At 45.3% G+C, this 27425-nt stretch overlaps 1 protein-coding gene across 2 annotated transcripts; it reads left to right on the plus strand.

Annotated features, from left to right (window-relative positions):
- The first annotated feature begins 7074 nt into the window (after positions 1 to 7074).
- POU6F1 (POU class 6 homeobox 1) lies at positions 7075 to 26954 on the plus strand. Of its 2 annotated transcripts, XM_006900222.1 has the most exons (11): positions 7075 to 7122; positions 8816 to 9011; positions 15730 to 15851; position 15981; positions 16797 to 16925; positions 17443 to 17696; positions 18371 to 18499; positions 19651 to 19854; positions 24300 to 24441; positions 24996 to 25164; positions 26579 to 26954. In XM_006900222.1, the coding sequence occupies exons 1-11, from the start codon at positions 7075 to 7077 to the stop codon at positions 26922 to 26924; spliced, it is 1740 nt and encodes a 579-aa protein (XP_006900284.1). In that variant the 3' UTR covers positions 26925 to 26954. The 2 variants fall into 2 exon arrangements, with proteins under 2 accessions (XP_006900284.1, XP_006900285.1); XM_006900223.1 differs by lacking the exon at position 15981 and having other exon boundaries at positions 15735 to 15851.
- Positions 26955 to 27425: the final 471 nt, after the last annotated feature.

The raw sequence follows: 27425 nt of genomic DNA on the forward strand, positions 1-27425 counted from the left end.
TGGGGCTTCATCTGACATACTTTGGGCATATTGCAAGGAGGGACAGGCCCTTGGAGAGGGACATCATGCTTGGGAGGGTGGAGGGATGGCGCAAGAGGGGAAGACCCTCTATGAGATGGATTGATTCAGTGACTGGGGTAATCAGGACTGGTATGTCAGAGGCAGTGTGATTGGCACAGGATAGAGCAGGGTTTAGGGCTGTTGTACATAGGGTCGCTATGAGTCGCAAACGACAGCACATAACAACAACAACAACAACAGGATGAACCTGTTTATTCTCCTGGTAGTTCAATACTCTTCTCCAGCACCGCAACTCTTCTTCTCTCATCTTTAGTCATTGTCCAGCTTTCTGATGCATAGCAAATAATTGGCCTGGATGAGGGGCAGCTTAGACTCTAGACATAATTGACCTTCAGTACTCTGGAGAGGTCCCTGACGGCGTATTTTCTTAATGCAATTTTAAAACTGTGCCAGGTGCTGATTGTGGATCAGATCATCAACTACTCATATGCAAGTTCAAATTGAAGCTAAAGAAAATAAATCCACAAGAAACAAAGTTTGACCTTGAGTCTATCCCTCCTGTACTTAAAGACCATCTCAGGAACACGTTTGAAGCTCCTTGCCGACAGTTCAAATCCATCAGCGTGAGGCCTTGAATACTAATGAGCAAAGACCAGATGAGCTGTGGAAGGATATCAAGAATATCATCCATAAAGAATGCAGGAGGTCATTTCAAAGACAGAGGAAGAAGAAAAGAATAAAATGGATTTCAGAAGAGACTCTGAATGTGGCACTAGAGCACTGAGAAGCCAAAGTTCTTAAGCTAAATAATATTAAAGCTGAAGTTAGAAACTCAGATAATCTTTCAGATTATCTTTCTTGAATCTGATTTCTTTCTAGAATCTGTGTTCTTAGCACCAATGCTAAGGAGTAAAAAACCTGTATAAAGGACCTACATCACAAAAATCTAACAAATATTATTAGCAGGTGGAGAGGTAAATTTGTGTTCTAGGGCACAAATGGATATGGGTGGAAGTAGATGCAGAACATCCAACATGTTTTGACAGCTTGAAAGAGGAGACCTGCAAGAAACCTGTGACTTAAAGGAGGTGCCATGTGAGAATGTGGTGATCATCCTTCACACCAGGTGTTAATGTTGCACAGACCAGTGGTGAGATGTGGAAGATTCTGGATTTGTTGGAATGTAGAGCCAAAGCATTTACTGAAAGAGTAAATATGAGAAGTAAGAGAAAGAAGGCAAGGATGGTGGTAAAGTCTTTGGCCTGAGGAGCTTTGGAAGGATGGAGCTGCCATTTGCTGAGGTGGGGAAGGCACATGTGGTGGAGTGGATTTGGAGAGGGAATGAGGAGTTGGCTATTTAAAATGCTGAGGGCGAGATATGAGTAATCGGTAGGCAGTTGACTGTATATGAATCTGGGATGAGGCCCAAGTTCCAGGGTGGTTGTCAGATTGGGTGAAACCACAAGGGAGGCAATGTAGTTTAGATTGACCACCCACTCAGCTCAGGCCCAGTTCCCAGTCTATACCAATTTCCAGCTCCCTGTCCTTGGGCCCATTAGGAGTTGCAGCTCTACAGCTAGTTAAGTAGTATAAAGTTGGTGACATTGATGTCAACAAGTGACCTTGTCTTGAGGAAGGCAATTCTTGAAAAGACAGTTTTCCATAAGAATGTGGCTTTCCTCAGCAGCAGTGATTTTGAAGAATATTACATAACTTCTTTTTTTAAATTTCATTATTTTTTTGTGTGTACCGTCAAATCAGATCTGACTGATACAGGGGGAGATTGTTCCTCCCTCTCCAGCAGGAGCATCTGGTGGACTCGAACAGTGCACCTCAGATTGCAGTGCAGCTTCCCGCCACCAGAGCTCGCCAAGAATATTACATAACTTCTAAGAGACTAGAGAGCATTATACTGAGTGAACTAATTCAGTCTCATAAGGACAAATACTGCATAAGAATAAAAGGATATCTAGTAAAACACGTATGGGGATCCAAGAGAAGCCGGGGGTGGGAGCAGAGGGGTGAGGAAGGGTAGGAGCGAAATCACAGAGTTGCAAAATTTAGTGAGTGGAGGGAGGGGGTAAAGGAAATGGGAAAGATCCAGCGGGGACCACTACAGGGTAATGGTGGGCATAGTCTAATGGCAATTAATTTATGGTTATTATTAAAACATAATGAGTGGGAATGATTGTATGAAACACAGAGTGAATGAAGAATAATGTGAAACACAATAAAACACAATGTAAGCTTTGTAAGCAAACTAATATGAAATCATTTTTTTAAAGTGGCTTTATTTCAATTCACTATGCAAATATGATAAGACAAAATTAGATTTTATTTGCCATTCTTTTGAGTCTGTGAAATTCACACAAAGGATGCTTCATACTGAAAAAATTCCTATAATTAGAAGTTACACCTTGAAAGGCACATTGAATACTAAGGGAATGAAAACTGTAGAAGTAAGTCTAAGCTAAAAGCTTACATCCTGTAGTTTTGTTTTCTTCTGTCTAGGAAGTTTTGCACATAAGTGCACATTCCAAACACACATTCCTGTGGAAGTTAGGGAACAAGGACCACACAAAATGCATTAGGTCCTGCTGTAGATTCTCTGCTTCACTGCCGACCCGTACCATGGCATGTACTGTAATTCTCTTCTTTCCTACTCCTCTTATTAGACTAAAGGTTTCTTGTCAAAGGTAGGTGTTTTCTTTAATCATATCCCCATAGTAACCGTTGACAGTAATCCTTTGCCATCAGGTAAGTTCTGACTCACATCAGTCCCATGTATCAGAGTAGAAGTTTGCTATATAGGGTTTTTAGTGGTTGATTTTTCAGGAGATAGCCAGGCCTTTCTTCCAAGGTCCTTTTGGGTGAACTTGAACCTCTCATTTTTCAGTTGGCATCCATTTGGCACTGCCCAGCCCCACAGTACCCAACAGTGAATAAACACAAACCAGAAATTTTCAGGTTTTCCCCCCATAAGACCTGACTATTCTTGGAAATTTCAGGTTGGAATTTCTCAGTGTTGCTTCTTGGAATTTTGTTCTTAAGCCCAAAGAAGTTCTTTGAGGAGTATTACAGATAGAATCAGGTCCCCTAGCTCCACCAAAACTTCTCGATGGTTCTGCTGAACCTCGCTGGAGTCTCAGGTTGTGGGCAGATGCATCAGTGCCCACCGTCCACTCTCTGAGATTGTCAGGTACAGGAATGCAGGGATCAATCTGTGAGCCATCTGTTAGCCAGCCAGGGTGCACTGCCAGACTTGATTCAAATGGTTTGCAAACTATTCCCTGAAAAAAGAGAGAAGAGGAGTCTCAGGATGGATCCTGATTCCTATTCCAGTTTTAACTAGAGCAGCCCTCTTGTGATCTGTTTATGTATTGGAGTTCTACTGCTAGGGTGGGTCCTTCTCTTAAAACAAATGGCTAACTCTCTCCTCACCATCCATAAGGCTCTGGGCACTACTGTTTAACCCAGTCATTGGGGATATTATAAAAAAAAAGAGAGAGAATGGACAAGGCTATATGGTCAGTGAGAGCAAGCCACTATTTGAGGCTTGAAAAAAAAATGTGGAAAGTTCCTGGCAAGAGGATGAGAACAGGCCCAGGTGGGAAATTTCACAGATACTAAGCAAGAGAAGCACAAAAGGCCATGTATTTTATTAATCTATTTCTATGAAATGTTCAGAATAGGCATCACTATAGAGACAGAAAGCTGGGGTGGTTGACAAGGGATGAGCAGATGAAGGAACGGAAAGTGACATGGCATTTCCTTTTGGGGTGATGAAAATAGAATAGACATTCTGGCATAAGTTTTTAATTTAGTAAATGTTATTTCATACCTTTGCAATCTATATGCGGAACAGATCATCCAGGAGGCTGGGCTCTATGAGAAAGACTCATAAACAACCTGCATTATGCAGATGGCACAACTTGCTTGCAGAAACTGAGAAGGACCTGAAGCATTTTGCTGCAGAAGGTCAAGGACTGACAGTAAAGAGATTGGATTGTTAACAGCTTCAGTTTGCTTGGCTTCTCAATCAACACTCTTGGTACCAGCAGCCAGGAAATCAAAAGATGAATTGTATTGGGAAAATCTGCTGTCAGGGACATCTCCAGAGTACTGAAGAGCAGTGATGTCAGTCTGGAGACTAAAGTGCACCTGATCCAGTCCACGGTGTCTACAATTACTTGCTATGCATCAAAAAGCTGGACAATGTCTAGGGGTTATAAAAGGAAAATTTATGTGTTTGAGTTGTGGTGCTGGAAAAGAGTATTGAATACACCATGGACTGCTAGGAGAACAAGCAGGTCCGCCCTGGAGAGGGTAAACCAGGCTGCTCCTTAGAGGCAAGGATTCTGAAGCTCTGTCTGACATACATTGTCATGTTGCAACGAGGGACCAGTCCTTGGAAAGGGACATCATGCTTGGGAGGGTGGAGGGACAGTGTAAGAGAGGAAGACCCTCGATGAGATAGATTGACCCAGTGATTGGGTTAATGGAGGTGGGTGTGTCAGAGACAATGAGGTTGACCCAGGATAGAGCAAGGTTCATAGAGTTGCTATGAGTCGCAGGCAATTCAATGGCACGTAACAACAACAACACTCTATTGAGCACTTTAAAATGGTGACTTTTATGTTACATGACTGACTACAATTAAAGCAAAACATGCATGAAGGAGAAGAAAGAGAATGGTAAGGAATCCAGAATATCCCTCTGAACTAGTTTATTCAGTGGTGACATGGCAGTAATAACACTCTGCCCCTCCCTATATTGGCTTCCAAGGGCTGCTGCCACAAAGTACCACACACTCGGTGACCTAAACAACAAAACTTTGTGCTCTCACAGTTTCAAAGGCTTGAAATCCCAATCAAGGTGTTGAGAGGTCAGTCCTCTTACTTAAGGCTTTAGGAAAGGAGCATTTTTTGCCTCTTCCAGTTTCCCGTAGCCCCAGGGATTCTTGGTTTGTGACGACATAGCTCTACTCACACACCCTCTGTCTTCACATGACTGTTGTCATTCTGCATCTGACTCCATGTCTGTTATCTTACTATGAGAGCTCCTCTCATAAAGAGATCAAGGTTCAAGATCAAGATCTTAACTACTTTTGCAACAAGTCTATTTCCAAATAAGATTATATTCTGAGCTTTCACTCCTCCTGCGTCCAGGCCTTCCCACTTGGGAATCTGGTCCCATCCGTGGTTCTGCACCATGTGGTTAGAGAAGCCAGATGGCATGGAGCTGATGTTGGGGAGAGCCATAGTTGGGCCTGAAGGAACCCTGTGCATGCGTTCTCGAGCTTTGATCTCTTGACCTTGGAAGTTCGATCTACTGTCAACAAGAATATAATGTAGAATATGACCTGGTGTCCCAGTGTGGGAAAGGATTGGTCAGGAGCCATGTGTTCCCCAGGACAATAGATGGTTTGATGACAGCTTAATCCCTGCCTTCATCTTTGTCCTTTGTTATAGTAAGCTTCAGACACCAGTCTCTGGAAGACCGTTACTGAGGTGCCACCACTGGAGGGAGATTTTGAGCATCAAGTGGAGATGAACCTGTTCTTGAAAAAGTTTCTCTAGTTTGAAGGAAAACATTTTGGTTATTAAAATAAATATTATTTGTTCTAAGAAAAAAAAAGATTATATTCTGAGATTACAGGAGTTCATGTTTTTCAAAGGACAGTAACTCAACTCATGTGTAAAAGCTGGCATAAGTAATATATACATGTAGGCTTGGCCTTCAGTTGTTGTTAACTGGCCCAAAGTAATTTCTGACTCATAGAAACCTCATGTGGCCAGAGTAAAACACCACCATATGGTTTTTAAGACTGACATTTCAGAAGCCGATTCCCAGCTCTGTCTCTTGTAAAACACTCGGGTGAGTTTGAACTGTCAACCTTAAACCTAGTTATTGCTTGCCGTCCGAGTTGGAATCAACCCACAGCTGACCCTCCAGTGTGTTTTCAAAAGCCTTAAATCTCACAGAAGGAGATTGTCCATCCTTCTCCCATGGAGTAGCTAGTGGATTTGAAATGTGTGCCTTTGAGATTGCAGCACAGCTTCTTACCACGAGGCCAGAGCTCCCTAAACTTAATATCATTTGAAAGAAATATAATTGTCTAAAATTATTTGTTCCTTCCATTACCTTCACTTCTTATGACTATGGTCTTTGGCTCCTGCCAGACAATCTACCCTCACCGCACATGGCAGGCATTCAGCCCTTTGTAATACAGGCCAGTATGGTCATTGGGCCACTCCCATCTCCCATGACCACCTGAGGGCTGAATTCAGTAGAACCCCCTTGCTGTACCAGAATTTCTGATCTCGTTGCTGTCGAGTAGGAATCAACTCATAGCTGACCCTCCGGTGTGTTTTCTGAGGCTGTAAATACCACAAGAAGAGACTGCCTGTCTTTTTTTACAGAGCATTGGTGTATTTTTACAGAGTATTGGTGCCAGCCTTTGGATTGGGAGCAGAACTTCCTTTATAGCCACTAGGTCAATAATGTGCTCGGAATCATTGGGGGGGTGGGGGAGAATCTGGAGGTCTACATTTTTTAGTATGTGTTCCTTCACATAATGCTTGTATGTTTGAGACGACTGGTTACTTCATTCCAGTTCATACACTCTCTTCTAGGAAATTGTCCAGGCTGAGAAGGCCTCTGATACACATCAGTGGCTGTGTCTGAGGTCCTGAGTATCTGGGTCAGATTCACCTTGGGTTCTGCTGAGTGCGCTCTGAGGAATCCCCAGGGACAGATGCCTGAGTCTCTTTTTCCTCTCTTCACCCCCAAGCACATATGATCCTGCCTCCTCCCTTCTGGGGACTCCCCCGGGTGCTGTAGGAAGTGAGACACCATTTCCGTTAGTTCACAAATACTTTTGGGAGAACCTCACTTTTCCCTCTTTCCACATCCCTCTATTTCTGGCATTCATAGATGCTCTAGCACTTGTATTACTCTATCACACTAGCCTTTGTTTTCCCCACTCCATCCCACTTTACAGGATGTGCTAGGTGTGGGCCAGTTCCCGCCCCCCACCCCCGACGATTGACTATGGAACCTGGGCCTGGGCCAGATGCATCTCTGACTGTCAATGAACAGGTATTTTCTGGGGCTAGAAAAGGCCAGGAGGTGGGGTTGAATGGGGGTGATGAGGAAGGTGGGGCATTCTTGGTGGGCCAGCTTCAGCCTGTGGACAAGGGAGGAAAGAAGACTCCACAGTGCCCCCTGTTATCTCTTTCTTGCCTCTAGAATTCCTAAGGGGCTGAGTTTGGGGATTTAAGCTGTGACTTTAAAAAGGTGAAATATATTCATTTACATGTAACTTTTAAAAATGAAATGAAAATTCGTGAATATATGTGTTTATATAAGGCAAGTTGTTGAAAGCAAGTAATTTACTCTTTTTCTCATATATATTTTTCTAATTTTCTGCAATGGCCATTTATTACCTAAAACTTTTTAAAAAGCATAAAAAAATTAGTTTCTTAAAATGTAATTGGAGTGAAGTCTCCTATAGGTTAAGTTTTTGTCAAAGGGGGAACTGCTAGGGAGCGCTGGTGGCCTAGTGGCAAGAAGCTACACTGCAATCTCAGAAGTATGTGGTTCAAATACACCAGATGCTCTGCTGGAGAAGGAGAGACTATCTCCTCCTGTATCAGTCAGATTTGATTTGATGATACACACAAAATAAATAAATAAATAAAATAACATTTTTTTTTTTTTTTAAAAAAAAGGGGAACTGGTTTTAGAGGTTTACTTGACTTGTGTCCTGTATGGTCACACTGTCATTTTTTCCAGCAGAGTCTGGCTGGATCCAATTTGCAAACTTAAGTAGTAGTGTGTGGGAGTGGCTTCAAGCCTGGGCCAAGTGGAGGGGAGACTTGATACAAAGCTTTTAATATCTAGAGTTTGTGATCCTAGAATTGCCATCTGGAAGCATTTCCGTGTGGGGATAAGAGCTGAGTGCTGGACATTCGAGCAGGGAAAGAAGACTAAGTGTTTTGAGGATGCCTGGGGACTGGCCGCCTCGCTCAGGCATAGAAAAGCCCTGGAAGTCTGAGCATACCCACAGCAGATGGCATGACTGGAGTGCAGGCTACCAGACCTGGGACACAAGGCTTCAGTCCCAGAGCTGGTAGGAGGAGGAGAGGCTAAGTCTTCATTCAGAAATCCTGATCCTTATTTCATTTCTAGAAGTGGGGTGGCTGGGAAATTTGGGCCATTTGGGTCCTTTACCCAAGAGTTTTGAAAATAAAGGATTATAAAGGCTTTTTAAAGTTACTCGGTTATCATGGAGATATTTCCCATTCCTTGAATTTTTTTTTAAACTTGATGTTTTCAAGGAACGTATAGAGAATTTGCTTCCTAACTCAACCAAACAGAAGGATACATAGTGTGTTAGAGACCCTCATGGCCACACTACAAGATCCTAGTAGCCAAGAGAACATGCTTACAATATTGTGAGATAAGCTATTTCCCACTCCCTGAATTGAGTTCAGGAGAGGCAGCAAATAGTAATATCCCCAAGTGGTTTGGCTCTTTGGCACTTTTTTCCAGCTTTTACAGGACCCTTTCCCCCATCATCAGAGCCTGCTTGCTTGTAGAAGCTCCTTCCCTGCAATCAGGTAGCTATGGGCAACCCTAGGCACTGGACTTCTCACAGAATACATAGTTCTCGGAACACGAGACCTACATCACCCAGAGTTCCCTGTCCTCTCTCCTGCAACCTGGGGCTCTAGCGCCAGGGCTTTATCAACCTCTCTCCAGCAGAGTCCCCTGTTCTCTCTAATTTCAGGTTATCGTGATGTCAGGTCATGAGACCATCAGAGTGCTGGAAGTTGGAGTGGATACCCAGCTCCCCATTGAGGAAGAAAGCAAAGGCCTGGAAGGTGTGGCTGCTGAAGGCTCTCAGAGCAGAGGCCCTGCCAAGGCCAGTGGACCCCTTAATGAAGCTGAGCCAAACAACCCAGACTCCTCTGCAGAGGCAGCTGGTACGAGGCCATTGCTGCACTAAATCCCCTTCCTATGGTCACCCTAGGAGCCAGCATGAGCTTTGGGGGGGCCTGGGTGACTAAATTCTTATCTTTTTTTAACCAGGCTGTTCACTTAATCAGTCCCAGAGCTATTCTGTGTTCCTTGTCCCTAAACTAGGATCAGTCCAGCATGAAATGGGGGGAAAGCGATCCATTTAGGGAATCAAATAAGTCTAAACCAGATCCTCAGGCCTAATCCTAGACCTTTTGGGATCCTACCTGCCCTTCTAACTCGGTCCTTTTTATGACAAGAGCTGTAAGGTCCAAGGAGCTGGGGATAGGAGAGCATCTTACCTGTCTCAGATTGAGGATGCAAGTTGAGTAGAAACTTTTAAAAATAACCTTTTTATTGTGATTTGGGAAAAATTCCAGCTCCCTACTTCCAGTTAGACTGGCATGAGCCAAGCCTGGGTAATTTACAGAAGCTTCTCACCCAGAGGCTCTGGTAGCCTCGTGGTAAGAAGTTATACTGCCAAACTGAAGGCAGAGTAGTTCAAATATACTAGCTGTTCCACAGAAGAAAGATGAGCACTCTCTTCCTATGCGGTAGACAGCCTGTATAAACCTGCTGGAGGGTGAGCTGTGAGTTGGTTCCAACTTGACAGCACATAAACCGAGTGGTATGAGCTTGATGCTCGTGCCTATGGCTTATCCACCCACCATTTCTCTCCTCACTTAAGCTGTGTGGCAGCCTTCTGGGGGGGGGACCATGGCACCAAGCATTGCTCTCAGGTCATGGATCACAATCGATTGATGTTTCCCCTTTAACACCCTACAGAGTAGATATATCTTTCTGCAGTAAACTTTGGGTTTTCATTGCCAGTTCCCAGGGCCTACCTTGCTTTCCACTATATTTACCTCTTCACTAGACTGAAAATCTGGTCTGGAGGAGAGGAAGGGATGGCCCCAGAGGGGGAGCCAAGAGAGCAGCTCAGCTTCTGAGTAATAGCAGCTCTCTAACAAGGAAATTTTAAGACTTCACTTTCCTTATTTTACCTGCAGTTCCGTATGCATGTAGAGTCCTAGTTGCCTGGGGTTTGGTTTGGTTTTGTCCCCTCTTTTGAATAAAGGAATTACAGAAGACATTTACCCCAGTTTAGAAATGCTCTACTTTCTTGTTGGGGCCAGGATGGGTTGCCACCTTCTCCCGAGCAGGCGAGGAGGAGAAGGATTCTACACCTCTCCTACCCATTCCATTCAGAATGGCTCTTTTCAGAAACTCTGGGATATTTCCCAGGACGATCCACAGTGCTCTGATTCCCTTGCCATTCTATTATCCATCATCTCTATTTTATATATTTTGATGTCCAGTGTCCTTTTTCTCTACCTTTGTTCTTTATTCAAACCTGCTTTCAGAAGTGTATCCTGAAATCAATTATTTCTACTTTAGTGTGAATGTTTTTGGCAGGAAGCATCTTCTAGAGGTTTGTGTGCTTAAGCCTTTCATGAAAGACTTCTTTGTTAAGGAATTTTCCTCACTCTCAAGAAGGCAATAGGAGTATTTTGATGGTAACTTCCAAGAAGTTCCCAGAAAAATTATTCCACTGAAACAACAATGTCTTGATAGAACCTTCCTGTTGTTGTTGTGTACTGTGGAGTCGGACTCATAGCTGACCTCCAGTGGGTTTTCAGAGGCAGCAAATCACACAGGAGGAGATTGCCCATCTTTCTCACGTGGAGTATCTGGAGGATTTGAACCATGTGCCTTGGAAATTGCAGCACAGCTTTTTACCACTAGGCCACCAGAGCTCTCTGAAACCTTCCTAGGTACACAATATTAAGGAGAGTTTCCTATTATCAAAATAAGACAAAGTCAAGTAATAGAAAACTTTTTCAAAATAAAGAATTTCTTTATGCCACTAAATCACTATCCAGTCTTTGTCACACATACATCTTTTTATTGTGAACAGTGAGGATACATTACTTAGTATGACACTTACCATGATATTTCTTTTTGTTTTGCATGACAAACAAGTACTTATTTCTAAATTTATTTCTTTCTCTTTTTTCCTTATTATTTCATGTACTTATTTTCTTCCTTGTCACAAATTCACACATTTAATATACCAAAGCTTTATGCCTACATTCATTTAATTTTTGGCTATTCCTAGTTTTTCATTGTCATAAATAGCTCCAATTTAAATGTTTTTATACTGATTATTTAAAATATTTTTACTTTGAAATGACCCCATGTACTATAGAATTGGATCACTATCAATCACATACATGTTACTGTGTGCTGAGTTGAAACCGACTCGTAGCTGTTGCTTCAGGAAGTTTTAGAGGCTGTAAATCACAAGAGAGGAGATTGCACATCTTTCTCCTGTGGAGCAGCTGATAGAGTCAAACTGCTTGCCTTTGGGTTTATAGCCACCAGAGATCCTGTGGAAGGACTTGGTTCAGTGCTGAAATTAGCCATCTTAGTTCCTACGTTCTCTTCTCCTTCCTTTACTGCCAGTACTGATAGCAGAAACCAAGCAGTTGTAAGCTTTTCTCTTTCCTCATCCCTTTGTCTTTCTGTATGCACCCAATTAGCCAACTTTTCAAGAGTTAGGTCCATTGATTTCATATCCCATGAATAACTTTTGTCTTGGGTTTGTCACCTAATTAATCAGTGGGTATTCCTTATCCCATCCAGAAACCAAAGGTTTCTCATTCTCTTAATGCTAGTAAGTGTAGACCTTTGCAAAGAATCTCACTATTCTGATACCAATTGTAATAATGATTCCAATAATATAAGTATCAATTAGCCGTAAGAATATAGGGGTCAAAATGCCTCCAGACATGGTTCAAATCCACCAGCTGCTCCACTGGAGAAGGAGGTGCCATCTTCTCCTGTGCCAGTCAGATTTGATTTGATGGTACACAACAACAACAACAACAAAAAGAAAAATGCCTCCACTGTTTAATCTAGCAATTTAGCCCATTATTCTAACAATATACCATTTCTCCAATTCTTCCTGACCTCATACCTCCAGTTGCTGTTTCTTTAGGCTCAAAAATCTAGTTCAGGGAGGGAGTGTTTCTTTTGCTTTTAAAAGAGAGGAGCAAAAAATAAAATAAAAAAGTAAAAAAAAATAAATAAAAGAGAGGAGCAAACTGGGGAAGGGGAGGGCTGGGCGGGGAGAGAAGTGCAGCAATGAATGAATGAAAATCCAAAATCTCTGTAAATGTTCATTAAAATTATTTAAAAAAATAAATATGAAACACTATTAAAAGGGAAAAAAATCTAGTTCACGAGAAGCTCATGTTGCTTGAGGCTGTAGCTGTCTTAAATGTTGTTGTTGTTGTTATGTGCAGTCGAGTCGCTTGCAACTCATAGCAACCCTATGTACAACAGCCCTAAACTCTGCTCTGTCCTGTGCCAATCGCACTGTCTCTGACACTCCCATCCCAATTATCCCAGTCACGGAATCAATCCACCTCATAGAGGGCCTTCCTCTCCTGCGCCGTCCCTCCACCCTCCCAAGCATGATGTCCCTCTCCAAGGACCGGTCTCTCCTCACAACATGTCCAAAGTATGTTAGAAGGAGCCTCAGAATCCTTGCCTCCAAGGAGCCACCCGGTTTAACCCTTTCCAGGACAAATCTGTTTGTTTTCCTAGCAGTCCATGGTATTCTCAATACTCTTCTCCAGCACCACAGCTCAAAGGCATCAGTTCCAGATGCAAGCCTCCTTTCTTGGAGTGCTGGACCACAACTCCAGGGGAACTAAGAGTGGTGATTGGGCCATGCCTTTTCTAGCAGTTGTTGTATGTCAGGTTGGAGCCAACTCATAGCTGACCCTTCACCCGTGGCCCTTCAGCTGTTTACAGAGGCAGTAAGCCTCACAGGAGGATATTGCCTATCTTTCTCCCATGGAGCGGCTAGTGGATTTGAACCATGTGCCTTTGGAATTGTAGCACAGCTTCTTTCCACTCAAAGACAATGGTCTAAGGAATCCAAAAGTTTCAACAAATCCTACCACAGCTCCTCATCCATAAATCTGGTGTTGTGGGCTGTTGAGTCAGAACTGAGTCATAGCTGACCCTCCAGTTGCTTGTTAGAGGTGGTGACTTGCACAGAAGGCGATTGCCTATCTTTCTCCCAGAGAGCTGCTGCTGAATTCGAGTCACATGTCTTTGGGTTGGCAGCGCATCTCTGCACCACTAAATGGCCAGAGGTCCCTATCCATAGATGTAATTATTGTTTAATGCCATCAAGTCTAAACTAACTCACAGCTGATCCTCCTGTGGGTTTTTAGAGGCAGTTAATCACACAGGAGGATATTGCCCACCCGTCTCTGATGGAGCAGCTGGTGGATTTGAACCTTATGCCTTTGGGATTACAGTGTAGCTTCTTACACTAGGCTCCCAGAGCTCCCATCAATATATGTACTCCCCTCATAGTTCTTTTCAAAAGAAATATAGGATATTTTCACCTGAAAGAATAAAATCATATAAAAGTTAGAGAAAAAGTAATGACTTACTGTACTGTATGCCTATCATACCAGAAAAATTAATTATAAGTTCTAGAACTTAGATGGGGTGTGTTGTAATAAAACAGGCCCATTGTTGATGGTTTAGTGAATTGGTCTAGCCTTTTGGAAAACACAGGCCAGCCATATGCCATCAAACCAGAACATGAAAGACTTTGAGCCCTGTGGTGTTACTTTGGAAATACACCCTAATAAAAGAAATATTTTCTGTCTCAGATGGTAAACTTTTAATATATTTTTCAGATTTCCATTTTCTCACATTTTCTATCTCATCTCTTTTTATTATTTTATCATTTTGTTAAGTAAAATGTTTTTTTTTAAATGTGTTCCGTTTAACCTCTGATATTATTCTGATTTTTCTCAATACCTAGACTTGTACAGAGAAGATAAATCTGCCATTTTATTTTCTCATAGTCTTTTGTAAGAGCTGTTATTGTTACTTGCTTAGCTCTTCAGTTCAAAGATCTGGATTTTATTGTAGTATGAGTAGTATAGTTAGATTGGAGTCCTTCCAAATTAGAAGCATGGGCTAGCATTGCAGGGTTGGAAGGAACTCTGATTACATAATTAGTGGTTCCTGTTCCTCACTGCACACTTTATCACAAACCCAACCCAACCCACTTCCTCAGAGTTGATCACAACTCATAGCAATGCTGCAGAAGAGAACAAAATTGCCTCACCAGGTTCCTGAGGCTGTAAATCTTTACAGGAGCAGACTGCCTCTTTTTTCCCCCTACAGAGCAACCGGGGAGTTTGAACTGCTGATCTTTAGAGTAGGAGTGTTGCTTAACCCATGATGCCCTCGGAGCTCCTGTGCTAGATCACAAGGGAACTTTAAAGAAAAAAAGAGGACACTGGTTTTCACTCTTGGACATTCTGATTCCATGGGCCTATTTTGTTCTTGTTTCATGTCATTGACTGAACTCTGGACCCACACACCACACATCACAACCTGCTGAATCCTGTGCCATCTTCACAGTCTCCATCGGGCTTATGCTTTGTTGCAGTCACTCTGTCCCTCCATCTCATTGAGAATCCTCCTCTCCTTTATTGACCTTCTACTTTTCCAAGCATAATGTCCTTTTCCTGCAATTCCAAGTAACCTGCCTAAAATATGTGAAGATGAAGTCTCATCATCCTTGCCTCTAAGAACCTATCTTAGGTTCTAGAATCTATGCCCAGTCAGTATTAAGAAACCACTGACCTGGTCAAACACCTCTCACCTAGTACCTAGATTCACTAGATGTTTAATTAAAAACCTCCTTCGTGTAGTGTGGCAGTGAAGAAGTTTCCTGGTGAGCACACCCCAATACCTAAATAGATTAAAGTATCAAGAGGACCTGCAACTTGGATGGAAAGCTCCAGTTCACCCACCGGAAGCTCCTTTAAAAATTCATAGAAGCTGCTCATCTTGACTTAAACCTCAGGGAATAGCAGAGAAAAAGCTGGCTAGCCAGGCCCTATGTTCCTACAGTATGGCAAAGACATGTTTTCGTTTTCAAGGACTGCCTATTCCAGAAATTTGCCCTGCAGGAATTCCTGCCCTTCCCCAAGTTAGTTGAGATCCAGCAGGTTTTCAGAGGCAGTAAATTTTACAGGAGGAGATTGCCCATCCTTCTCCATGGAGCAGTGGTGGATTCGAACCTCTTGCCTTTAGAATTGAAACAAGGGTTTTTACCACTAGGCCACCAGAGCTCCTTTCTTAAGCTGGTATCTGCCAGTATCTAAAAAGTACCCAGAAGATGGAGTGGTAAGGTCCCTCAAGGTGATTAATGACCCATTGCTACTTGAGCTGAAAGAAGCTGCTTTTACCTGATTCTTGTCCCTTTCCTCCCTGGCACACCTTTATGCTGGACCTCTCTTCCTGACTGATTGGTCACAGTGTCTTTACAGACCCAAGTCCAGGACATGAAGACTGTGCTGAGTTCTAAATATTCCCCATATAGATGTGGGAAGAGAATTAGCAGTTTCTAGGTCTGGCACAGAGTTCCCTGGCTCCTGTTCTCACTCCCAGTGGCATTTGAAGAACTGCCTCACGGGCCAGGGAAGACTAACAATCAGTCAGTCAAGGGAGTACACACAAATATAACAAAGGGCAGAAAGCTCTGCAAACTGCAAATAAGATGTTCTACTCCAGTACCCCTCCACTCACATCGGGCTTACTCCATGATATCCTTCTTTCTTTCAATGTCCTGTGAAGTGAAGTCACTTCCAGAGATCCCGCCGAGTCCTGCCCCTGCTGTTGCTACCTTCAGCCAAGCCCCAAGCCAGCCTCAGGCATCGCAGACCCTGACGCCACTGGCTGTACAAGCTGCCCCCCAGGTAAGCACCACCTAGAGATTGGGACAGAGGGCAGTGGGCTCGAGTAAGGCATAGGACAGTATGGGACAACCATGAGATCTGGGAGTGCCACCTGTCAGGACTGAGGGGAGGGGCTGAGACTCAAGGGAGGGTACTTGCTTTCAGGCTCCCTGACTTCTCTGCCCCAGATCAGGTCCATTTGTCGGGTGACCTCCTAGGGTCCAGCAATGATTGTAAAAAGTCCATTAACTCTCTCTAGACACTCGAGTTTCTGTTTGTTTGAAGGATAAACAGTCTGTTTATCTGACTGATGGAGTCCTGTCAGACCCTCCAATAGAGGCCTGGAAGAATTAATGGATAGTTCATACAGCCCTCACTCAGAGCCAGGGAGCAGCCCAGCACAGTGAGAAGCAGCCTCTAAGAGCCTTCAGGCCTGCTGACTTCTCTGGGGCCTGTTGCTCCACACACAGACCTCCAGGCATCTACTTATGGGTATCCCTCATGAGAGCTTTTCCTCAGAGGTCTCTGTGGACCCTTTAACATTTGGTTCCACTCCCTGCTCCGTGACCACAAAGCATTGGCCCTGTGGACAGTGACAGGGGTAGGCTTGGGAAGAGGCCTGTGTACCCTTCCTTTCCTGTGAACAGGGCTGGGCCCTGACTTCTGTTTTGGGCTACTTCTCTGAAGGCAGGATAGGCCCACCTATGCCTCCCCTCAGGGTCTTTCCCTACCCTCACGCTGCCTTTTTCCCACTGCCCTCAGAATGCTTTATTTGTGCTCAACTGGGTCTAAGAGTCCCAGTGTTTGCGCTATTGATGTTGATTTTTTTTTTATTTTTTTTCTTTTTGAAATCTTGTTTGCTTTTGCAGGTCTTGACTCAGGAAAACTTAGCCACAGTTCTGACAGGAGTTATGGTTCCAGCAGGGGCAGTTACTCAGCCTCTTCTTATCCCCATCAGTATTGCAGGTCAAGTGGCTGGTCAGCAGGGGCTGGCCGTGTGGACAATTCCTACAGCAACCGTGGCTACCCTCCCAGGACTGACCGCTGCCTCTCCTACGGGGGGAATTTTCAAGCCACCTTTAGCCGGTCTCCAAGGTAACAGCAGCTCTCCCCAGGACTGCATCAGGCCCCCCACCACCCCATACTACCATCCCTGCACGTGTGCTTGCCATGCTGGACTCAGAACATGTGACCCACCCGGGGCAGCAGCCCCAGAGCCTGATCCCCGGCACCCAGCCACAGAGCCTCCGCAGCGACTCAGGACTCTAGGCCAAGACACCATGCTGGCCCAGCTGACCCCTCTTACATCATCCAGCCGTCTGAGACTGCCCCTCTGCCCCATGCCAGAGCTCACCCATGGCCAGCCTCCTGAGAAAGACTGCAAGAAGAATGAACATCTGCTTCTTGAACCTACACGTCTCCAGGCACAAAGGAGGGGAGATACCAGACATTGCCACATGCTGCCCCCTGCGAGGATCAAGGGATTTGCTGCTGCCTGCCCCATGCCCCATTCCTCCCAGCCTCTCGATTCTGGTGCCAGACCCTTGGGATTGGAGCTGTTTTGGACTGTGGCTAGGCATTTGAGCACCTCTGTCTCTGCCTTGCTCCGTAGCAGCTGCCGTGCTGAACACCGCTCTTCCGGCACCTGTTCAAGCTGCCCCACCAGTACAGGCATCTTCGCCCGCCCAGCCTCGGCCACCAGCCCAGTCCCAGCCACTGTTCCAGGCCCAGCCACTGCTGCAGACTACACCTGCCATTCTACCGCAGCCCACCGCTGCCACCGCTGCTGCCCCCACCCCCAAGCCAGTGGACACCCTTCCACAGATCACCGTCCAGCCTGCAGGCTTCGCATTTAGCCCAGGAATCGTAAGCTGCTGCCCTCACCTGCTGACCAGGGATGGATGAATCTTGGCCCAAGGGTGGAACTGACCCTTTCCAAAGGGGAGGAAGGAGGTGGAGGACCAGCCCTTTGACTACAGTAGCCTTTTACCAACCCTTCAGCAGAGATGGGCTTCTTCTGAGGCCTTTTTGCAGCTACCAACCCATCCCAAACACAGACAACTTCTGCCCAGAGGTCTGAGCAAATTCTCCAGAACTGAACCCACAGGACCAGCCTCAAAGGGTGGGAAATGGGGGTTTCTGACTTGGAAGCTATTGCCAAAGTACAGACAGAGACTCATGGCCATTCAGACATTATCTTATTGTCTAGTGTGGCTCCTGACTTGCAAGTGGGAGCTATTAGATATATGACTAGACTCACATCAGCCTTTCTGGGCTGGCCCTTCCATTGTCTCAGGGCTAGCCCGAAAGATTAGCCAGGGTTGCTCTTACCTGACTGTAGTAGTCACATTGATCCCTGCTGACCACTGACAGCCCCGAGCCAGGATACTGTCCAGTTGGTAGGCATGGGCTTGCGGCCCACATGCACACTTGCCCAGCATGCTTGTCTCCCTACTCCAGTGCCCTCAGGTCTCTCCCCCTCTGCTTTGGGCTTCTTCTTGCTCCTTACCCTCTAAGCATGGCTCTTCCTCCACCCACAGATCAGCGCTGCTTCCCTCGGGGGGCAGACTCAGATCCTGGGCTCCCTCACTACAACTCCAGTCATTGCCAACGCCATTCCCAGCATGCCGGGGATCAGCAGCCAGATCCTCACCAATGCTCAGGGACAGGCAAGTGGTCAAAGCCAGGGGATGGGGCAGGGCTATGGAGGCTGGGACTTTGGCTAAACATCATTAGATCCTGGGGTCAAGCTGCTATTCGCATCTCTCTCTTTTTTTTTTTAAATTTTATTATTTTTGTGTGCGTGTACCGTCAAATCAGATCTGACTGGTACAGGAGAAGATTGCCCCTCCTTACCCGGCAGAGCATCTGGTGGATTCGAACCGTGCACCTCTGGGATTGTAGTTGCAGCTTCTTGCCACTAGGCCACCAGAGCTCCCCTATATTCGCATCTCTTGTGGTGGCTCTCAGAGGATGTTGAATTAGGCAGGGACTCCGCCACACCCTGCCCTACAAGCACTCACTTTAGGGAGGCTTAGTTTTGGAGGATGGACTTTGTGGCCACTTTCTGTACTAGACTAGACACTTTCTCACACATTGTTTCCCGTTGGGTTTTTTGGTTTTGTTTTATTTTATTGTGTTTTTGGTGAAAGTTTTTACACAACAAATTAGGTTCTCATTTGGCCTTTTCTATCTAAGTTGTTCGTGACATTACTTACTTTTTTTCACAGTGAATCAACTTTCATATTGAGTTCTGGTAGTTCTAGATCTCACTTTGAGTACAGATCTGCTGTTGTTGTTGTGTACCATAGAGTGGGAGCCGACTTATCTCTGACCCTCCAGTGGGTCTTCAAGGCAGTTAATCACACAGGAGGAGATTGCCCATCCTTCTCCTGCAGGAACAGCTGGTGGATTCAAACTACTTGCCTTCGGGATTGCAGTGCGGCTCCTTGCCACTAGGCCACTAGTGCTCCCTACAGATCTGTTAGATAGAGATATTTTTATTCTCATTTTACAGAGGAGAAGGCTGAGGCTCAGAGAATTTAAGCCACACAGATAAAATGTGCAGAGCAGGGATTTGCCCCCAGTTCTTTCTGAGTCTATTTCCAGACCTGTTTCTGCTCCATTACAGCTCTGTAGGTGGAATAAAAGAAGCAGCTCCCAGAGTGTGTTTGCTTCACTTTTGATGAGGAAAGTGAGGCCCAGAGAAGTTAAGAAATTTGTCCAAGTTGGTCTTGCCCCTGCCAGTGTGGGGGCTTGGGAGGGGGAGTGGAGTGGAACCTGCCTTCACTCCTGAGGTCCAGACCTTATTTTCCTCCAGGTTATTGGAACACTTCCATGGGTAGTGAACTCGGCTAGCATGGCGACCCCAGCACCAGCCCAAAGCCTGCAGGTCCAGGCTGTGACACCCCAGCTATTATTGAACGCCCAGGGCCAGGTTATTGCAACCTTGGCCAGCAGCCCTCTGCCTCCACCCGCAACCATCCGGAAGCCAAGCACTCCTGAGTCTCCTGCTAAGAGTGAGGTACAAGGGCTGGGGTGTGGCAGGTAGTATTGTCTGGGATGGACTGTTTCCCTCCAGGCTATTGAGGTCCTTGGGAGAGCAAGCACTTCTCCAAAATGAGGGCCGATCCCAGGGTAGGAGGCCCGCGTGAGTCCATGCATGCTCTGCCTGGGGAAATGGCACTCCAGCCTCTACCCTTACACAACAAAATCTTGTGTATGCATTCTCAGAGTTGAGTGCAGTTCTGAAGAGGCCATGGAGGTTGTGGTCAGAGTAATAGCCTGGATCAGTTCCAGATCAAACAGCTGCAGGAAGAAAATTTTAGAGGTTATCCCTGCCCCCTCTTCTTCACCCTTCTTTCTTTCCACTCCGTGCTGTGCCCTTGCTTAGTCACTTATTTGTTCATTTTAGGAGGAGGGGTGTGTGTGATAGGAGCTGTGCTACTAACCCAAATGTAGCCCCTCTCTATAAGGTCAAATTTACCAGCAACTCTGAGGAGAAAGATGGGAAGTCTCCTATATGGGATTTACAGTCTCCAAAAATCCTTTGGAGGGTCAGCGATAAGTCAGTTCCAACTCAATGGCAGTAATTGTTTGAGTTTTTGTGTTTTAGAGTTTGGTTTTATTTTACTGTATTCCAGCTACTGAAAATAGAAGCATGACTAAGACACCTTTCTTAGCCTTAGGTAGCCCAGTTTTAGGCAGCTTCAAGTCATTGTGATAAATTATGATTACAGTTGCTATTAAATTGACTTCAACTTAGGCCAACTCCATGTTGTCAGAGGACAATTTATGCTCCAAGACTAATTTTTTAGGACCTTTTTTCCAAGGCATTTCTGGATAGACTCAAACCTCCAACCTTTCCATTAACAGCTGAGAATGTAACTATATGCACCACACAGAGACTTCAGAGACTGATAAACCTCTGAACAACTAAACTACACTCATCAGTGTCAAGGGAGTTCCAGTTTAGGGCAGCCCTCCAGTGGGTCTCTGAGGCTGTAAATCTTCATAGGAGGAAGTTGCCCATCTTCCTCCCAAGATGCTGCTGGTGGATTTGAACCACTAGCCTTTTGGTTTGCTGCTCATCATCTAACAACCACATCTGTTGTGTATTGTCGAGTTGGAACCAACTCATAGCTGACCCTCTGGCTGGTCTGTCAGAGGCAGTTAATTGTGTGGGAGGAGATTACTCTTCTTTTTCCCATGGAGAAAGTAGCAGATTTGAACAGAATAGTGGTGAAGAAGCTGCATTGCAATCCCAAAGGCATGTGGTTTGAATCCACTAGCTCCTGCAGGAGAAGGATAAGCAGTCTCTTCCTGCGCAATTTACTGCCTCTGAAAACCTGTTGGAAGGTGAACCATGGGTTGATTCCAACTCAACAGCTCACAACCACCACCACCACCACCTTTGGACTGGCAATGGCCCTCTTTACCACTAAGCCAATAGGGTGCTCTTAGGACTATAACAGGGCATGAATAATGTACTTTGGTAGCCCAAAGAAGGCAGCCTTTTTTTTTTACAGACTTTACAGACTTCACTGTTAGCAAGGCTTCATAGAGAAGGGACTAATTGGACTAATTAATCTGGAGATGAATTTAAGGAAGGGCATTCCAGACATAGGCCCAGGCAGAGTTACATGAGAGAGCAGGCCAGCATTAGGGCACTGTACGTGTGCCAGAGCTGTGGCCCACAAACGAGTGTGATCAGAATCTGCACACCTTGCACGGCAGGTTGGGACACGAATGCCAAGGTTCTATCCACAGAATTTCTTATTCAGTAGATCTAGAGTTGTGGACCCAGCATTTCTAACTGGTTCCCAGGTCATGTTGAAGCCGGTGATGCTCAAATGTGGCACACTGCTTCTGAGTTTTGTAAATAACCTCTTATCATTATTTGTAAAGTGGAAATTATGAGAGTAACAACTTCAGAAGCAACAGTTCTGATGGTGCCAGGTAAGCTGCTACAGCTGCTCTCTGGGAGAAAGACGAAACGGCCTCCTCTCATAGACATTTACAGCCTGGAAATCCTGTGGGACAGCTCTGCGCTGTCCTGTAGGGTCACTCTGATTTGGAATCAACTCAGTGGTACTGGGTAACTTCAGAAGGTTATCATGAATGTCTAAGTACTTTCTGTGGCTTCTTCTTGTCCTCAAATCAAGTCAGTTCCAACTCCTGGTGACCCAATGTGTGCAGAGTAGAACTGTCCTGTCGGGTTTTCAGGGCTGTGACCTTTTGGAAGCAAATTGCCAACCTTTTAGCTGGTAGTGGAGTGCTTAATTGTTGGCATCACATAAGTAACCAACTCGGTGTACTAGACAGAATACTAATTGCCTTGCCAGTGATAAGCGGCTGCTCTCATTGTTATTGCTATCACTGTTGTTGTATACCATTGAGTCAGAACTAACTCAGAGCTGACCCTCCACTGGATTTTCAGAGGCAGTAAATCTCAAGGGAGAAGATATATTGCCCATCTTTCTCTTGTGGGGCAGCTGGAGGAGCCTAACCGTGTGCCTTTGGCTTGGCAGTGCAGCTCCCTACCTACCACTAGGGCACCAGACCTCCCTATTGCTATCATTAGGTAACGGAAGTCTCTGAAAAAGATTTTAGCAGGGAAATGAAAAGTTGAATTTGCTTTTTTAAAAAAACAAAACAAAAAACAGCCCTTTGTTATCCAGATAGAACCAGGAACTAGATAGGAGAAGACTTGAGTCCTCATTTCGAGTTGTTGTTCGATGCATCGAGTTGGCCCAAGATTCATGGCAACCTCAAGTACAGTGAAATAAAATGAATCCCTGCGAATGGTTGTGTATCGAACCATTGTGATCTGTAGGGTTTTCACTGACTGGTTTTTAGAAGGAGTTTCTCAGTCCTTTGGATTGATGCGGTGACTGCTGCTATGGGCTCTAGTGTGTCAGGAAGAGTGAAGATGGTTCAGATCCGTTGTTCATAGGGTCGCTCTCAGTTGTGCTCCGCTTGATGGCACCTAATAACAACCCCAGTCCTTATTTCCTAATTAGTCTTAGTTTATCTGGAAGCTTGGTTGAAACCTGTCCAGCATCATTTACACCACCACTGACAGACAGGTGGTGGTTGTGCCTGAGGTCCATTGGCCAGAACTAAACTTGGGTCTCTCACGTGGAAGGCAGGCATTCCGCTGGTGAACCACTAATGCTCTCACCATCACCTGTTAGGAGGCAGTTTGAATAGTTCAAACAAGAGAAGAGAGAAGGAGCTCAGAACAAAAGAAAGCACAAGCTCTGGGAATAAGGAGAAGGTAGACACTATACCATCAAATCTGAGGACAGGATTCACACTGGGGAAACTTTCTAGGGAGCTGTTGTTAGCAAACTAAAAATATAGCAGTGTCCCAATTCTGCTGCTTTGCTCTTATGAAAAATCTGTTTTCGTTAACTGCAAGAAATCCGAAAAGGATTTTTACTTTTACTAAAAAAAGGCAGAAAGTGAAACCGGTGTTCAGTGTTTCTTTCAGAGCAAGACTTTAAATAAAGAGGCAACATATACCCCTGACCAGTGAAAGTGGTGTGGCCCAGCCTCTTCCTGGGGAACCACACTCAGCATCGAGCTCCGTGGCTTTGAACTGGATCTAGGCACCCTGTGAGTTAGTGTGATTTTAGGTTTGATATGTTACTTGGTATGATTTGGAGGATTGTTTTTCAAGTCTGAGAATGCTAACAAATTTTCCCATATAAATTAGCCACAATTATTTATGAAAAATTTCATAGGAATGCTATACTTTTGAAGAACAGAGGAAAATCTAGTTTCTCCTGATTTTTTTAAAAAAAGACAATTTTTTTTTTATATTCTAGCATTATATATAATGTAAAAATAAAAATCTCCTTTAATTCCACCCATGAAGATTCCCTCAGTTCAGAACTTGCTTTATATGCGTCAGGATTTTTCTTCTTGTAAATTCATAGATGCTCTTAAAGAGAATTTATTCCATGAAAATTGTATTGAAAATGGCTTTTTTTCACATAGCAAAGAAATTTTCCTTGTTAGCTGTTAAGAGTTATACTGTATTCTTTTGAGTGGCAGCACAGTTCGGAGAGGCCCGAGTATTTATTTCCCCATTTCCCTAGTCATGGACATTTGGGGCCCAGAAAGCCCTAGAATCAAATTCTGATTTCTCCCCTGAGGTGAGAGATTTAAGATCAATCCTCACAAGTGTGGGTAACTGTTGGAACTTTGAGCAAGTGAGGTGAACCTTTCTGATCTCCCTGGATGACAGGAGATTGCAAGACCCGCCTTGGTTGGGTGTGTTGCTGTGCTTCCTCGGATGGCTGTTCTGGGTGGGTGCTGGGAAGCAGCTTCTGGCCATACCATCTGATGGGGCACAGGCAGGAAAGAGTGTGCTGATAAAGGAGAATTTCATGCCCTGCCTCTGGTCCAACCTGCTGTGCAGGACAGGTGGGCCACAGAGGCTTGTTGGCTCTCTTCTGATAGGTGCAGCCCATCCAGCCCACGCCAGCAGTACCCCAGCCCACCGTGGTCATTGCCAGCCCAGTCCCAGCGGCCAAGTCGTCTGCTTCTGCTCCTATCCCAATTACCTGCTCAGAGACTCCTACCGTCAGCCAGCTGGTGTCCAGTAAGTGGGTACTAGAGGTAGAATTGAGGAAGGGAGGTATTTTGGGGATACTCTAATCTCTTATCTGTTCTCCTTGAACTTCCAGAGTCTAAAATGGGAAGTGGAGAGGCCCGATGCCAGCAGTTGGCTTTCTCATTCCCATTCCTATTGAGCTGGATTCTGGGCATGATGATGGTGGAAGCTGTTCTGCTGGCAGTCAGGCAGCTTCTCTGGGAGGCCAAACCACTGGCTGCCTTAGCTTTGTTCTCTCATTCAGTTTGTGAGGAATGTGGGTGGCCAAGAAGAGTACTTGGGGCCTAGAATAGGGGTGGCGGGGAAGGATAGGCAGTGAGAACCAAAGATAGACCCCCTGCTCTGGGCTGGTTGTTCCTGGTGCCCTCCACCCAGGCTGTGTTTGGGATCCCTGGGACAAGGATGAGGAGGAGATGAACACTACAGAGCTTTTTGCCACCATTCTCTTCCTTCACTGCTGTGCCAGGGTCAGGCATGTGAGCCAGGTATGCAATGACGATTCTCATCTCATACATTCACCCCGGTCCTTTTCTCTGGCCTAGAGCCACATACCACAAGTCTGGATGAGGATGGAATCAATTTAGAAGAGATCAGGGAGTTTGCCAAGAACTTTAAGATCCGACGGCTTTCCCTGGGCCTCACTCAGACCCAGGTGGGTCAGGCTCTGACCGCGACAGAAGGCCCAGCTTACAGCCAGTCCGCCATCTGCAGGTAAGTGACGTGACCCAGGATCAGACCTTGGTATTGGTCCTACCTCATGCCATTGGAAACTCATGGGTACCCAGTGTCTGGCCCTTCCTATAGTCTCGCTTCCCCATGCCTCCTCCTCTGTCTACCAAAAGGTAGACATGAACACCTGCAGTAGCCAAAGACCAACCAAGTTTCTTTAGTGGCTCTCTAGTGCATCCTCCAGTTCCAAGCATTTCCGTATTTTTCTTTGGGGAACCCAAGACCTTCATCCATTCAGGGATCACACTGGAGTCTCATCCAGGCTCAACCAGAAAGAGTGACTATTGAAGTTACTGCTGTGACAGTGTCCTGGAGGAGGGCAGCACTTATGATGTCCATTTGCCATGATGGCCTCTCACGATGACTTTTTGGTGGACTTCACTCAATTGAGTGTAAAAGTTCCAGAGTGATTATTTTTGTTATTAGTCTTTGATTTTTAAATTGTGATTTGAGGACAAGTTTGCAGAGCAAATTAGTTTTTCCTTTTTAAAAAATTTTTTTTTAATTTTTTTATTATTTTTGTGTGTGTGTACCATCAAATCAATCTGACTGGTAGAGGAGGAGAGTGCCCCTCCTCCAGCAGAACATCTGGTGGATTCAAACCGTGCACTTCTGGGATTTCAGTGCAGCTTCTTGACACTATGCCACCAAAGCTCTCTGCAAATTGGCTTTTCATTCAACTATTCATACACGTTTTGTTTAAGAACATTAATTACAATACCTCTAATGTGATTGTCCTTTTCTTACTTTCTCCTTGTAATTCTCGTTTCCATGAATCCTTCTGTCCTACCTATTACTGCTTTAGGCTTTTGTCTTTGGACAAATACCACTCTTCATTTTCTATGTCTGATTATTCTAAGGAGTGAATGTTATTGTGAGGACAATCCCTGGTGTTATTGGTCTCCTTTTAGGCCTGTCTGTTGTTTGACGGAAAGTTGAGCCATGAGGGGTGAGTTTTGTTCAGATTTGAAGGGTGCTGTAGCCTTGGGAGTTCTACCAGTTTCTATTGGACCCGTAATCCTGGCCTTTCTATTTTTTTTTTAATTCATTGTTGTACCTTTTTCTTCCCTCCCCCTCCCCAGGGCCACTTTGTAGTGTACCTCTTGTTCCAGATTGTAAGTCTGGCCTTTCTAATGGAGTGGTTTAAAAAGTAGTTGCAGTATCATCACACCACTGAACTGAGGCTGAGGGATGGCCTCCCTATTGGGACCTGGGATGCAGGAAGGAGAGTCAGAGGAGTCTGGGCTTAGTTGGGCTGGGGGTGGTGGGTGTCTCAGTAGAGATGTAAGGTGAACAAGAGAAGCCCCTTGAAGGTAGTGCTTACACCTACATGAGAGGTTTGCTGAAGGGACTGAAACATTCTTACTGTCTCTTCCTGGGCTTGGATTGTCCACAGGTTTGAGAAGCTGGACATCACACCCAAGAGTGCTCAGAAGCTAAAACCAGTGCTGGAGAAGTGGCTGAATGAGGCTGAACTCCGGAACCAGGAAGGCCAGCAGAACCTGATGGAGTTTGTGGGAGGTGAGCCCTCCAAGAAACGCAAACGCCGCACCTCCTTCACCCCCCAGGCCATAGAGGCCCTCAATGCCTACTTCGAGAAGAACCCACTACCTACAGGCCAGGAGATTACAGAGATTGCTAAGGAGCTCAATTATGACCGTGAGGTCGTGCGGGTCTGGTTCTGCAATCGACGCCAGACGCTCAAGAACACCAGCAAGCTCAATGTCTTTCAGATCCCTTAGGACTCAGCCCCTGCCATGTGTTCCAGCACTTTGTCGGTTTCCCTTGGCACCTAGCCACGGCAGCACCTGTCAGTTCGCCACATGCAGCTGTGCTTGTCCTGGGTCGTGAGACTCCACTGTGTGTGCATGTGTGTCAGATGCCTCCTCTCCCCCCCAAATACCCACATGATGGGGAGCGCAGAAGGGCCATTCTGACGGCTCGGGGCTGGTCACACCCAGGATAGGGATTCATGGTGTCATGGTATCATTGGAGAAGCACTTTGCTAAGGTGGATTTGCTGGAGGGTGGATTTTGGGTGGGAACCAGACACAGCCCTCTTTGGGACAGGGTTGTAGCAGCTCCTAAAGCCCGCTGGCTACTAACTCTTCTTTATGATGGTGTTCTGTTTCCAGCCCCATTTCTCGGCTCCTATGTATTAATGTGGCTGGTATAGGCAGCTCATCCAGTGGGAACACAGCCTTGTATCTTCCCTTCCTTTGCTTGAAGGCACTGCCCTCTTGA

The sequence above is a fragment of the Elephantulus edwardii genome, unplaced genomic scaffold (genome assembly GCF_000299155.1).
Source record: "Elephantulus edwardii isolate Elephantulus edwardi_28Jun2011 unplaced genomic scaffold, EleEdw1.0 scaffold00278, whole genome shotgun sequence".
NCBI classification, from domain to species: Eukaryota; Metazoa; Chordata; class Mammalia; order Macroscelidea; family Macroscelididae; genus Elephantulus; species Elephantulus edwardii.

Bases quoted from the DNA above. Each gene is read 5' to 3' on its own strand.
- POU6F1 (XM_006900222.1), top strand. From the start codon at position 7,075: ATGGAACCTGGGCCTGGGCCAGATGCATCTCTGACTGTCAATGAACAG. The intron at 17,697-18,370 runs GTAAGCTGCTGC...CTCCACCCACAG, and splicing joins TCGCATTTAGCCCAGGAATC to ATCAGCGCTGCTTCCCTCGG. The intron at 25,165-26,578 runs GTAAGTGACGTG...GATTGTCCACAG, and splicing joins AGCCAGTCCGCCATCTGCAG to GTTTGAGAAGCTGGACATCA.